General features: G+C 46.6%; 1 protein-coding gene across 2 annotated transcripts in view; it reads left to right on the forward strand.

The window, feature by feature from the left end:
* Positions 1-10,518, forward strand: part of SSPN (sarcospan) — a 32,785-nt gene extending 22,267 nt beyond the window's left edge. Inside the window, exons 2-3 of one of the 2 annotated variants that reach the window (XM_089303257.1) lie at positions 2,238-2,324; positions 2,523-3,070. In XM_089303257.1, coding sequence (XP_089159383.1) covers positions 2,238-2,324; positions 2,523-2,585 — 150 coding nt within the window. In that variant the 3' untranslated portion in view covers positions 2,586-3,070. 2 annotated transcript variants of the gene reach the window in all.
* Positions 10,519-15,200: the final 4,682 nt, after the last annotated feature.

A 15,200-nucleotide genomic window follows, 5' to 3' on the forward strand; every position in this document is an offset into this window, starting at 1 on the left:
GCCTACGAGGACCCAAGCAGATGTGGATCGTGGAACCAAGGGGAGAGTAAGACAGAACTATTCCCTTCGAAGGGGAAGCGGGCAGTGTGAGCAAACAGCTCTACCACCGCCCCCCCCCCCGCCCGCCATGGGGACAGTGTGGGTTTGAAGCTGCCATAAGGGTAGTTAGGTACAGATTATGACTATTACCGAGCCCCTTGTTTAGTGATTTGCTAGGTGAGTTACCCACCCTCTCAACAACCAGCTCTAGGAAAACTGTGCTTAGCAGAAAATGCGATTTTTTTTGTTTTCCATCTTAAAGTGTAGAACTTTATCCGCATTTTAAGCTTTCCAAAAGTAAATGTGCTTATATATGCTTCAATTAGAAATGCTAAATCATAGGTTTAAAGCTCTAGCTCAGGCATTTGGCCCAGCAGGTAAGGTATCCCACGTCCCATATCCGAGCACCTGGTTCAAGTATGGGCTCCACCTCTGATCGACCTTCCTGCTGATGCATCCTGGGAATGATGGCCGAAGTTCTTGGGCGCCTGCCACCCATGCGGAAGACCCAGATGGAGTTCTAGGCTCCTGGTTTCACCCTGGCCCAGCCCTGACTATTGAAGGCATTTGGGAAGTAAATCAGCAGATGGGAGATTCTCTCTCTCTCTCTCTCTCTCTCTCTCTCTCTCTGCCTTTCAAGCAGATGAAAATAAACTTTTTTTTTAAAAAAGATAAGCTTATTTTTGTGGGAAAAATTTAAATCATCATAATAAGCATTTTCATGAGCTGTTTGAAGACCCTCCTCACGTGTGGGGCTTTCAAAAACATTTTGCACCAAAGTAAACTTACCTTTAAATTCTATTTTCCATGAATGTTTTCAGGCGCATGGGTATGTTTTGGCTATGTCTTCCGTTTCCTGCCACCATCTGACTCTGGCCCATTTGATAGAGTAGTCCTGCTCAGATTAGGAAAACACTATCCTGTTCTCACTGTAAATCCCTCAACTCCTCTGCCTGGAAACGTGTCTCCAGTTGTGTCATTCCCCTGCTTGCGAATTCTCAAGGGAGCTCCTAGATCCTTACCTTCCTATCTTCCAGCTCTGAAATTTGTTATTTCAAATATAGGTGTGTGTTTTCTATTCTTTTTAAAAAATAATTTAATTGTGGGGAGGGGGAGAGCACCAGATAGACAGCCAGAGCTCCCGTTTGCTGGTTCACTTCCCAAGTGCTCACAACAGCTGGGACTGGGCTGGGCTGCAGCCAGGAGCCAGGAACTCAGTGCAGGTCTCCCACAAGGGTGGCGAGGCCTTGGACCATCACCACCGCCTCCCATGGTCTAGGAGAAAACTGGAGTGAGGACTTGGAGCTGGGTACTGAACGCAGGCACTGTCACAGAGGTCTTGGGCATCTTAACCACAAGGCCTAAGATGCACCCCCAACTTTCCTGTTCTTCCAGCACACTCGGTACAGCCCTGTGTGCACCACACTACACTGTCTACACACAGCAGCTCTCCACCCAAGCTTCCTGGCTAGAATCCTGGTCCCATTATTCACTATCTTACTCCTCTGCTTCCTCATTACGAGGATCACAACAGCACCTACTTTCCAGGGTTTCAGATGATTACATGAGATATGCACATGTTCTTCCAAAAATTTGGGGAAAAACAAAATTAAAAGGTTAATTCTGGTGCAAAAGTATTTCCAGATCCATGCCAAGTTTTTCCACAATACAGTTTCCATGCATTTTTGCACACGCCTTGTGTATACATGATAATCAACCCTGCTGCCTCTTTCAAGGATCATTACAATCCACCTCTTGTGTGAAGCCTTTTATCATGTCCAACTCAAAGAAATTTCTTCCTCTTTTTGTACTTCTCTGAGTAGCATTTGACATATAGTGCCCTGAGACTACGGAATGTATGCATGTATTTTTGGTCTCACTTGGGCTATAAACTGATTAAGGTTGAGGACGTTCTATTCATCACTGTATACACTGCGGGACCTTGCGGAGCACCTGGCACACCAAAGGGGTGTACTAAATACTGGCTAAACGGGAAAAAAAAAAAAAAAGAATGGAGTTCACTGTTTTAAAAACTGGCTCCACAAATTGGGCGGGAAACACAGCACAAAGATAAGGAAACGAAATGAACAGCTGAACAGCTCGGCCACACGGACGTGACTGGTCAAAGGCACCGACTAGATGTCGTTAGGACCTTGACCTGCCTGCTAACTTGCCTTATTCCATGTTCCCCACTGCAGGTCTGCGTGGTGGCCTATCTTGGCTTGTTTATGCTTTGTGTCTCGTACCAAGTTGATGAACGGACGTGTATCCAGTTTTCTATGAAAGTAAGTTGTGATTTTTTCTTTCTCTTTTATCACTGCATAGAAAGAAACTCGAGTACAAAATAAAGGAGTGCTTTCTAAGGGGTTGTATGCTCATATCTGATGAGTCTAGAAATTGCATTTTTAAGGCAGGCCAAAAAATGTTTTATGAGGGCATGGATCCAGACCCCAAGGTAATACTGGTTTTTTTTTTTTTTTAAGTCTTCATTTCCGTGGACGGGGTTGGCCCTGGAGCATGTGAAGTGTGTCCTTCGGTGTCCTTAAAAGGAATATTGAGAACTCGACAGTACAACAAAACACTTGGCCAGTGAAAAGTGTCTCTATCAGCACCCACTTCCGTCTCTCCGGGGTTATTTGGAATATTTTAATAATGAAGCAGTCTGAGAGTATTTCCTTTTGTAGGTGGGACCACTGAGACAGAAAAAGTACACTGGGTGCATCCAAACGCCCCGTGCCAGGAATCTCAGGACAAGGGGGGAAGGCCGAGATGCGCATGGCTTGGCAAGCGTGCGTGTCTTTCACTGGCATGTGATTTTTTTCTCTGTAAGCACAGTGCATTTGGTGGGATCCAAGTACGCAGCATTTTCACTACGCAGTAGAATTTATCCCAGAATGAAACCTACATATTCCCTTCCAGAGTTCAAGGATAGAAACACCAAATCCAGCAATCAGAGCTAGGAGAAATCAAATCCCTACATTTTCTCTCAACTATGTGGTAGAAAGAGAATAAAAAGCTTTCTGTGTTATTATTTTTTTGTCCATGCAATCGTTTGCTTTTTTTATATAAGAAAACATAAACAATTGGATATCTGAGGAAGGCACTGTGGCACAGCGGCTTCATCTGCTAATTGGGACACCCACATTCAAGTCCAGTCCCCACTTCCAACCCAGCTTTCTGCTAAAGTGCAAGGGAGGCAGCAGACTGAGTCTCAAATATTTGGGCTTCTGACACCTACGTGGGAGACGTGGATGGAGTTCCTTGCCACTGGCTTTGGTCTGAATAGAACATCCCTAGTTACTGTCAGCACACAAGGAGTGCACCAGGGAGTGGAAGATGGATCTCTGTCTCTCCCTCTGTCCCTCTAGCCTCCAAATAAATGAGTCATTTCTAAAAGACTGGGTACACTGTTGATAACTCCAACAAGAAAACTTAAGAAATAAGAGTAAAAACTTGCCAATATTACTTGGAAATTATCAAGATGAAAAAATAAAACGTGTTAGAATATTCTCAAATCATTGAAGCTATTGACAAAAGAAGTGCTGATCCTTTAAAAAAAATCATGCTGTGAAGAACTAATTAATGGATTTTTAAAAAAGGTTTATTTATTTGAAAGACAGAGACACGGAGAGGCAGAGGCAGAGAGAGAGAGAGAGAGGTCTTCCATCAACTGGCTCACTCCCCAAATGGCTTCAATGGCTGGGGCTGGGCCAGACTGAAGCCAGGAGCTTCCTCCAGGTTTCACACGCGTGGCCAGGGGCCCAAGGACTTGGGTCATCCTCTTCTGCTCTCCCAGGCCATAGCAGAGAGCTGGATCAGAAGTGGAGCAGCCAGGACCTGAACCAGCTTCACCTACTATGCCACAGCTCCAGCCCCAATTAACAGATTTTAAAAGTTCACATTGTATGAATTAATTTTAAAAGCTGTTGAGATAAAACATATGTACAGAAGAAAAGCTATCTTTTATTGTGTATAGAAGAAATCGTTAGGGCCAGCATTTTAGCATAGCTAGTAAAGCCACTGCTGTGACACCACCATCCCATATGGGCACTGAGTCAAACCCCAGCTGCTCCAGTTCCGAGCGAGCTCCCTGCTAATGGCCTGGGAAAACAGTGGAAGATGGGCCAAGTGCTTGGGCCCCTGACACCCATACGGGAGACCTGGATGAAGCTCCCGACTCCTGGCTTCAGTCTGATGCAGCCGTGGCCATTGTGTTATCTGGAGAGTAAACCAGTAGATGGGAGATCTCTCTCTCTCTGTCTCTCCCCCTCTCTAACTCCCACTTTCAGTAAATAAATAAATCTTAAAATAAAAAGAACTATTTACCTAAGAGTGGTAACAGCTACAGGTTATTTTAAAAAATAGAGTTAGGTTTTGAGTGGATAGGCCTGCATTTGGAGTTTTATTTTTCTGTCTGACAACCTTCTTTAAAAGAAAGTTTAGGGGTTTTTTTGCTTGTTGTTGAGCAAGGCTTGGTTAAAAAAGAAAAAATAAAAAGATCTGATGAAGACTTGGTGGAAAAAAAGAAGCCAGAAAACTTGGTAAGAAATGGGCTCTTAAATTACAGGAACTTCATTCAGTTGATGAAAAACACTATAAACTAGATTTTCATCAACTTTCCCCTTTCCCTCCAGCTAACCCCAGTAAACAGCAGAAGCCAAAGCTTCAGAGAGGCTCCAAGCCCACCTCACCATCAGCACCTTGGTTCAAATAAAGAGCAAGAGCAAAAAAAAAAAAAAAAAAAAATAGAAACATAAAAAAAAAAATAAAGGGTTGGAAAGAAAGTGGGGCAAAGTCACTGCCAACGGCAGGCTGAGCAGTCCCCACTTGGGAGCTCACACTGGCCGCCGTGTTTCCTCCCTGCGATGCCGCTGACAGATGTGGGGGCTCTGCTCTCGCCGAGCGTGACCCTTCCTGATGCTCTCTGTATCATCTCCAGGCCGGGCATGAGCTCCAGCCAATCTCTGGGCTCTCCACTGCCTCAGGAGGCCACGGCTGACTCCCTCTGTGCTTCCCATGGTATTTCGGGGTTTTGGGGGGCTGCGGATGGATCACATCTTCATAAAGGCCACTCACCAGCGTAACGGCCACTTAGTGTCTCCCAGAGTGACCACTGGCTTCAGCTTTGTCTGGGAGCTCATTCCGGTCCCCTTCAGTTCCCAGAGAGCAAGCACCCTGCCCATGCGACCGTCTGGGCCTTATCTTCTGTGTGCACACATGCACATATATTGTTTTTAAAGATACATTTTTTGAGATTTATTTTTATTAGTAAAGGTCTATTTTTATTTCTTTCTGAAAGGGAGAGAGAGATTCTCCATCCGTTGGCTCACTCCCAAATGGCCTCATTGTCTGGGGCTGGACCCAGCCAAAGCTAGGAATCTGGAACTCCAGTGGGGTCTCCTACCTGGGTGGCAGGGGCCCAGGCACTTGGGCCATCTTCCTCTGCCTTTCCTGGTGCATTAGCAGGGAGCTCAGGGGAAGCAGAGCACCCAGGACTTGAAGCAGTCCTCATAGGTGATGCGGTATCACAGGCGGCATCTCAGCTCGGTGCACCACACACTGATGTTAGTGCACATGTGTGGTTTTGCTGGCTTCTAGCATGTTGAAGAGGCTCAGTTACAACTAGCAGTCGCTGTGTTTGTGTATGTGTTTACATCCTTCCTACTAGCCAAACACCTCTCACTACTCCCCCACGTCCACGAATAAGACACAGCTGGCAGGGCTGATGTCCTGAGAATTAGCATTCTTCCCATGTCTACTAACTTGTTTATTTCACAAATATTTAATTGGGGCTACTGTGTCCCCGACGCTGTTCTAAGCCCTGAACAGATACCACCTCTTTCGATGCTACAAAGTAGGTGCCTTTCTGATCGGCACTTCAGGTTTCCCGATGCAGAAATACAGGTGCACATGGATCGATCGATTTGCCCAAGGACCTTGACTAGTGAGGGGAGAAGCAGGTGCTCACCCAGGCAGCTGGGCTCCCTGGTTCATGCTCTTAACCATCACACAGTACCTCTGTGCACTTGTGAAATGGCCTGAAACGGCCTTGTGCAAATCTTTTCATCTCTTAGCCTAAAGGTCATCCCTTTAAAAATAGACAAAATTCCCATTTCAGCCAATGGGCTTTTCCCATATGAACGTTGCAGAAATCTGCTTGCTACAAATGTGTTTGTGTGTAGAACTGGAAGTAGCAGGGACAGTACAGGAAATCTCTCTCTCCTGTTCACATTCACTGGTGACAAAGCGTGCAGGGGGCCCAGGCGGGAAAGTATCACTTTAACATGGGCCTTCCTTGTTGGCGTCATGGTTGTACTGATGTTCCCAGAGCAGAGAGTCCCCTGCTCTCCGTGGGCTACAACAGAGATGCACGCAGTGGGTGTAGGCACACAGCATGGCCAGCACAATTTGGCTGTTGGCACCAAGGGCTTGACTAAATCATCAAGCCTCAATATTCTAGAACAACCCGGAATATTTCGAATATTCTGTCCCATCAGCCCTGCAAAATAACCCCCTCTTTTTTTTTAAACCAGTATAAACACTCCAGTTTTTGTTTGTTTGTTTGTTTGTTTGTTTGTTTTGATAGGCAGAGTGGACAGTGAGAGAGAGAGACAGAGAGAAAGGTCTTCCTTTTGCCGTTGGTTCACCCTCCAATGGCCGCCGCGGCTGGCGCGCTGCGGCCGGCGCACCACACTGATCCAAAGCCAGGAGCCAGGTGCTTCTCCTTGTCTCCCATGGGGTGCAGGGCCCAAGCACTTGGGCCATCCTCCACTGCACTCCCGGGCCACAGCAGAGAGCTGGCCTGGAAGAGGGGCAACCTGGACAGAATCCGGCGCCACGACCAGGACTAGAACCTGGTGTGCCGGCGCCGCAAGGCGGAGGATTAGCCTAGTGAGCCGCAGCGCCGACCTTAAACACTCCAGTTTTACATAAAATGTAATCGGAATATATTAGAGACAACATCAAGGCACTGCCTCAGTATCACAAATTAAATTTTCCTTTAACATTTTATATTTCTTGGGCAAGAGTTGGCACTACAGTTAAGACACCACTTGGGGCCTCTGCATGCCACAGTGCAGTCCCAGCTACACTTCCAAGTCCAGCTTCTTGCTACTGCACACCCTGGGAGGCAGCAGATGATGGCTCAAGTACTAGGGTTCCTACCACCCATGTGGGAGACCCGGAATGAGTTCCTGGCTCCTGGATTTGACCTGGCCTGCCATTGGATGGCTGTTGTGGGCATTTGCGGGAGTGAACCAGTGGTTGGGAGACCTCTGGGTGATATTTAAAAAGAGCAAATAAAAAAAAAAGAAAGCCTTAATAATGCTGCCACTTTTATCCGTCTGGTTCTCTGGTTCCACAATATTACACATGTTGGGTGTGAGCTGCTCTTGGGGTCGTGAGATACACCACATTTCTATAAACTGCTTCACAGATAGAGAAACACAGGTCATCTCTGAAAATCCTTCCAGTTATCTGAAAAACCGTGTGTGTGTGTGTGTGTGTGTGTGTGTGTGTTTTCAAAGTAGCATTGTGAGAAGGTCCACAGATCCCCTCCACTGCCTTGGTAAAGACGTATTAAGATGTATTAAAACACAAATGGCTTTGACTAATTCCATGCTCTCCCAGAGACCCAGACACACGGCACAGGTGCATACGATTCTGCAGGCTCCCTCACAGGCAAATCAGACACTGCCTGGGGCACAGCACCCTCCTCCCCACTCTGAGGGAAGAGAAACAAAATTTTAAGTATTTCACATTGAACACTTAAAGTTGTCATTGTGTGAAAATCACTCATTTGGAGGACTTGCATTCACATATTTCATAGTTTCTTACATACGTTTTGATTTTTGAATTACATATAATTGGAAGTGGGAAGACAGCATATTCTTGGCTTGAGCTACTTTGATCTGAACTTGGCAATGACTGGAACTAATCTTACTTTAGGGAGTTTTCACTCAACAGAATTGTTCCTTGTAAAGAGGAACTTAAAATATTTTTAGAAAAAAAAATATTTGAGAGGTAGAGTCAGAGAGAGAGAGAGAGAGAGAGAGAGAGAGAGAGAGAAACAAGTGAGTGAGTGCAGTTCTATCCACTGGTTCACTCCCCACATGCTCACATTAGCCACAGCGGGGCTAGCCAAAGCCAGGAGCCAGGGACGGAATCCAGGGCTCCCACATGGGTGGCATGAACCCACCACTTGAACCCGCTGCTGCCTCCCAGGGTGCACATTAGCAGGAAGCTGGAATTGGGAGCAGAGGCAGGACTCAAACCCAGGCCCTCTGATATGGGATGGGGCTTCTTCACCAGCGGGCTACGCGCTGAGCCCGGGGAGCACCTTGTGACTGTCAGGATACAAATCTTGCACCAAACACAGGGGCCCCTGCCGCTCACCTGGCCCTCAGCAGGAGGACATTGAGAGGAACGTGGCCAGCATGTGAGTCCAACCACAGGAACATTTCTTGTTCTGCACCCTGGACTGCAGTTTGCTCTCATCCATGAGATCGTGGGATCTCTATCAGTTATTTCACGTGTAAGCCGAAGGGCTGAAATGTTTGGCAATTCCGACGTTCTTTAGCGGCACCGAGAGAACTGGGGCCAGACTTTGTCGATCCGCAGCTAACGTGGAGGCCAACGGCACCGAGGACCTGGGTGGCCGAGGGGCCGCTGCTCAGGAACCACGTCTCGGTGCCGTGTACGAGGGCACAGCTCCCGTGTCAGGCGTGCGCTGATTCGCTTCGTGAGTCGGCATCCGTGGTCTTTGTAACCCAGAGAACTTTCCTCCGGCTTTTCTTTCAGCTGCTGTACTTCGTGCTGAGCGCCCTGGGGCTGGTGGTGTGCGTGCTGGCCGTGGCCTTCGCCGCCCACCACTACTCGCTGCTCACGCACCTGACCTGTGAGAACGCCCCCGACTCCTGCCAGTGCAAGCTGCCGTCCTCGGAGCCGCTGAGCCGGACCTTCGTGTACCGGGATGTGACTGACTGTACCAGCATCACGGGCACCTTCCAGGTGTTCCTGCTCGTCCAGATGGTTCTGAACTTGGTCTGTGGCCTTGTGTGCTTGGTGGCCTGCTTTGTGATGTGGAAACACAGGTATCAGGTCTTTTATGTGGGGGTCAGGATGTGCCCCCTGTCGGCTTCCGAAGGCCAGCAGCAGAAGGTGTAGGAATCTTGCTCAGAATTGGGAGAGAAAATGGCACACTGGCTAGCTGAGGTTAAAAAGAAAAATTATTTTTAAGGAGAAAGAGAGAAAACTTTTGCCAATATTTACTGCTCTAAATGAATATTTTTTATATTTTTCAAGAAACAAAAGAGCATTTCTTCAGGTTTCTATTGTATTTTTAAACATTCGTATAGGTTCAACAAGATACACATTGATTTGCGGGATATTCAAAGTCAAAAGCACACCAAACTGGGAAGCAATGGCACAGAACTGTCCTCACAGTCTGGGGTTTACTCTTCATGCTCACTTTCGCCACCACTGACGTACGGCTTTCTGGTTAATACGGTCTAAGGTTTGTAGTGGCTGCCCCAGGTCCTTCCCGCCTCCTACCACAATCCCCCACTGCGTCTTAGAGAAAGGCAAGGTGTGGAGAAGTCACTGGGCAACCAGGTGGAATCTCTTCATTTCCCCTACTGCGGATGTTGTCAAGGCCCAAAACATGAGCGAACTTCAAAAACCTCATGGGAAGTGGAGTTCGAAGTTTATTTTGCTGCCAAAAAATTAAGATCCACACATATATAGGGATCTTCAGAAAGTTCACAGAAAATGCATAATATGGGGAAAAAAAAGATTCACGGATTTCAGAATTTTGTTTGGACCAAACTAAAGTTATCTTTTAATGCCATTTCTGAAGTGCCCTCATAGCTTGGAAAGCCAAGCAGAAAAGAGGCTTTGCAAAAATACAAGTAATTATAAACACCTGGGCCAGGGCGGCTGTCTCAGCTGCCTTCGCTTGGCTCTGTACGTAGATCACTCGCGCGGGGCTTGGCAGGGCTCTCTGCTTCTCAATAATTGAAATATGGTGGTAGTTGTATTCTTAATGATGTAGAAGGTTTAAAAATAATTACATTACGCTTCCATTCTATCATCTACAACAAATCATTCAACCTAATTTCTAGCTAATTGTTAATTATAATTATGCTCAGAAGTCTATTTAATGAGCTCTGGCTGTACTTAGGCAGCTCTGCCAGTGTAAAGAGAAATTATTCTCGTAAGAGAAGAGGCCTAAAGATTCTTTCTTCTGAAAGTCAAGCGTTATAAGGGAAAACTTTTTTTTTAATTAATAGCTCAGGATAAAAACACCAATTTAAACAAAAACAAGAGCATTTATAATAGGAAGTACTTGTACAAATAGCACGTTTGTGGCACATTGCAGAGTGTCTCTCTTTGCAGCTAAATAGCTTTGAAGAAGGCTGGCGAGTGCAGATGTATTCTGTGCACAAAACTGTATTTGGCTCATAACCCTATTATTGATTCGTAGGCACAGTCCAGCCAGCAGCTCACAATTCTGCTTTCAAGTCCTTATTTAAGCACTACGTCCTTTGATTAGAGGGTAGTTTTTGCTTTGTTTTGAAGTGGCGTGACTTCAAGCCCAAGTCCCCTGTGATGGGAAACTCCTGAACAATATCGATGTACAAAAGGAGCTCAAAACAGAATTTCCTGCAGTTTCAATGTTGTCAAGAACTTTCTCTATCAGTGTACTCAACTGAAAGCAGAAATCCAAGACAGCAGTTGGGCTGCCTCTGCCTCTCCGCACTGCCCATCGATACACTTTGCTAACAGTGAAATTCTGTAGTTAAGAGAAAGGCATTTTCTTGTTTGCCCTGGAAGGCAGATGAGTGATTCCGCTGATGGTGATAGTGGTGCCAATCTGTACACCACAGAACTCTCCAAACTGAAAGCAAAATGGTCAGTCGGTCAGCTGGGGGACTGCACGTACCTTGCATGTCTTCCAGGTTAAGGACTTGATTAACAAATGTCACAGCCTTCCTAGGCTGTGACTTGTTGATTGGCAGCTCAGCAGATCAGCTCTGGAGTAGGAATGATCACACCCAGAAACTCCATCGACAGGACACCATGCCTCCTGGTGAGGACCCAAAAATGCTTTGTGCCAATCACTGAATCCATTCAGCTCTCTGAGGAGTTTCCTACGTAAGAAGAATATGAGAGAGAGTAAGCCATGTTGCAGGCTGTCCCCCAAAGAGTAGGAAAGCAGAGTTTTAATGCTGGCTACCAGAAGCACATCCTTAACACTTTCAACCTACAGCTTTTTATAACGGACACTGCAGGTTTTTAACATGAGAAAATCAAAGACTCCCCCCACCCTTATGGTGCTCTATGCTTTCCAAGTGATTCACAGAATATTTCAAATGGTAGAATAATTTTAACTGATAGGCTTCTGTTTTCCAAGGAATGCCACCAATAAGAGCTGACTTTGATGTTAGTATAATAGAGTATGGGGTTTTGCTATTGATTGATAGAATTATCCTTGAATCACCAAAGAGAGAGAGAGAAAAGGATTATAAATGGATGGAAGGAACAAGAAAGAAAGAAGGAAGGAAGAGAGGAAGGAAGGGAGGAAGGAAGGGAGGAAGGGAGAAAATCGTCCTTTGCTGCAAGCTCCTGGTAAACTGACATGTGTAAGAGTTGGGTTTCATGAATAACAAACTGCTTTGGGCTGGATTTGAAGTATTCTGATGTTATGTTTTGCAAATATTGAAGTTACAATAACGACAACAGAAAAGGAACAGACACACAGCTTTACACTTAGCAAAATGTTACATTTAAAACCTGACAAGGAGCCAAGATGGTGAGTGTCTCCCCCAAACCATAACACAGTCAGAATTGCGCAATCCTCCTCCTCTCCCACCGCCTTCGGGAGAAGTAAGTGAATCAAGGCTCTGGAAGGCGGAGGAACAGCCGGGACTTGGCAGCGCTTGAAATGGGAGGAATACAGCAGCCCAAATGTACAGACTTTGCAAGAGAGCGGCCCGATCGGGCTGTGCTCTCACGTGACAGCCATCTGTACCTCCCTGGCTCGGTCCAAACGTGCGTAGGCCGCTCCTTGGAGCCAGGCCTAAAAATATAGCTGCACCAGGGCCCTAGAAACTGTAGTCAAGTAACAGGCCAAACTTCCCCCCTTTTTGGATGAGAAATGTGTATGCTCTCTTCTGAGACTTTTCCAGCTGCACACATCTGTGTATTGTTCTGACAGGGAGGACCCGTTATATATGTGTTTTCCTTTCATGTCCAGCACATGAGAGTCTTTTCATGTTCTTGCATGCAGCATCTCTGGAAAATGTTGATCGACTTTTAGTGACGGGTGGGATGGAGGGTGATGGGGGGGACGCTGAGGACAGCGGCACCGTGTTATTGAGGGAAAATCGCAGAAATGAGCTTGGACGTCGCCTTGCAGAACCAATCACGTCCCGTCACAAAACAGACTTTCACATCGTCTAGCGACTGCTCAGAACTACTGCTACGTAGCCATACATTTCTGTAAATCGGGCTGGCTAGCATTCCTCACCAGACTCAAAACTCTATCTAATGTTTTAGATGACACCGTGTCCAGGGTAGCGTTCAAAAGAACTGATGGCCAGATATTTTGACCACAGTGGAAACATTCGTTTGGATGAAGACTTCGTGGTTTAGCCTTTGAAATGGATACCCTGGTTCACGTCTTCTGATTTTCTAGTACTCTATTATCTTGAATGGCGATTCTCCCCCTCGAAACTGTTGGTCGGGATTTTGGTGTTGTGGTTCCATCTCTCTGGCATTGATCAACTAGCGAGGGGAAAACAAAGTATTTTGACATGTTTGAGGTGGTTGTGTTTCAAGAGGATGTGGATAGCGCAGATTTTATTAATAAAATACTTGTAATCCCTGAAAACACGGTGTTTGGATGTGCTTTCAAGTGACTGTGCGTTGTGCATGAAATATCTCAGGTGGGTGTTTACTTCAAACATCTGATTTTGGAATAGACAAGAACTCAGTCATTCAGGCTCCTCTGTGGTTCCAGCCCCTATTTCTATGTTCATTCTGAAACCATCATAGAAGACCACGGTGGCAACTGCTGAGCAGGCAAAAAAATTTTCGAGCTGGAAAAATCACGTGCGTGATACCTGGAAGGCGGGGCTGTGATTTGTATCTGTTAATGTCAAATAAAGCATGGCCCAAAGAAAGGATGCCCGTTGGGTGCTCCACATTCAATCCTGTTCTACAACTGATTATACGGAAAAACACAAAGCCTTTCCCATCTCCAGCCTGAATTCCAGGCCCTCTTCTTCCCAACTCCGAGGCACTTTAGATCATTCATTATACTCGAAAATGCAGTGGTTGTTTCTGTTTCATTAGAAGAGCTTGTGGAAGACAGAAGAAAGCGGTCATGATTCCACACACGTGCTCTGAGCTGGACTTCCCACCCTCGGTGCTGAGGGTGCAGGTCCTCCTGGGTCTGGAAGTCTGGCTGTGTGAATTTGGGTCAAACCATTCAGCCTGCAGTGATAGGCGATCCGCAGAGAAAAACAGAGCTGCTCTGAGCATCACGGGCGAGGTAGTGCTCCGCAGAGCAATGGGCTCAGAGAAGGGGCTTAGTGCGTGTCGGTTTCTTCCTTCCTTCCAGCGTGTTCTGTGTAGCCTGTGACCCGATCCTCACGGTGCAGGCAGCTGTCCTCTCATCACTCTAGAATAGTAGCTCTGCTTTGCTGTCTCCTTCTGAGACTTTCTTTTCTTAAACCAGAAACATCATGCAATGGGCCTCACACAGAGATCCTGCATTTACAATTAGATAGGCCCAAGTGTTGTTGCCAGACATTCAGTACATGGAATTATGTGCAGGTGGGATCCCTCCTGGTTGATCTGTACATGTGGTAGTGTTTGAATGGGGCCATTTTGTCAGTTCTTTTTCCAGGCAGAAGTAGAACCCAAGGCACTTCTGCTTTTCACAAAACTTCTAATTTCCTATCATAGAAGCATGTTTAACCCAAACTTTTAAAAACAAATCTTTACTGAGCGTTTATACACTGTCAGTCCACTGCCTATTAGGCTGTAATGTACAGTCCAACATTTTTTTTTTTTTTTTTTTTTTTGACAGGCTGAGTGGACAGTGAGAGAGAGAGAGAGACAGAGAGAAAGGTCTTCCTTTGCCGTTGGTTCACCCTCCAATGGCTGCCGCGGCTGGCGCACCGCGCTGATCCGATGGCAGGAGCCAGGAGCCAGGTGCTTCTCCTGGTCTCCCATGGGGTGCAGGGCCCAAGCACCTGGGCCATCCTCCACTGCACTCCCGGGCCACAGCAGAGAGCTGGCCTGGAAGAGGGGCAACCAGGACAGAATCCGGCGCCCCGACCGGGACTAGAACCCGGTGTGCCGGCGCCGCTAGGTGGAGGATTAGCCTAGTGAGCCGCGGCACCGGCCACGTCCAACATTTGTTTAACACCAACCACCTCTGATAGACTTGACTCTGTGGGACATTAATTCTCATTCAAGAATCCGTAAAAGGTTTTCTCTCTTGAGTGAAGTCAGAAAATACCTAACGGAGCTCCATTCTCCAATCTGGACATAAACACATCAGTCATAGATTTTTACATTTACATTAAATTGAATTATTGAAATTTTACAGCCAGTCACCTGCTTTTTCCCTTGACATATTCTCTCAATCTTCATAGGTCATGAGAAGTTATTATTTTTTATGTGTTACCTCTATATCTTTTTTTTTTTTTTTTTTTTGGACAGGCAGAGTGGACAGTGAGAGAGAGACAGAGAGAAAGGTCTTCCTTTTGCCGTTGGTTCACCCTCCAATGGCCACCGCGGCTGGCGTGCTGCGGCTGGCGCACCGTGCTGATCCGATGGCAGGAGCCAGGTACTTCTCCTGGTCTCCCATGGGGTGCAGGGCCCAAGCACCTGGGCCATCCTCCACTGCACTCCCTGGCCACAGCAAAGAGCTGGCCTGGAAGAGGGGCAACCAGACCGAATCCGCTGCCCCGACCTGGACTAGAACCCGGTGTGCCGGTGCCGCAAGGCGGAGGATTAGCCTAGTGAGCCGTGGTGCTGGCCACCTCTATGTCTTTTAATAAGCCTTTAAGACATGTAGGACTAACATGAGACACTATATTACTGTTTTAAAAATTCTGATTATAGTTAAGAGAAAATAAAACTACCAG

The sequence above is a fragment of the Oryctolagus cuniculus genome, chromosome 9 (genome assembly GCF_051225735.1).
Source record: "Oryctolagus cuniculus isolate XC-2025 breed Fujian yellow rabbit chromosome 9, ASM5122573v1, whole genome shotgun sequence".
NCBI classification, from domain to species: domain Eukaryota; kingdom Metazoa; phylum Chordata; class Mammalia; order Lagomorpha; family Leporidae; genus Oryctolagus; species Oryctolagus cuniculus.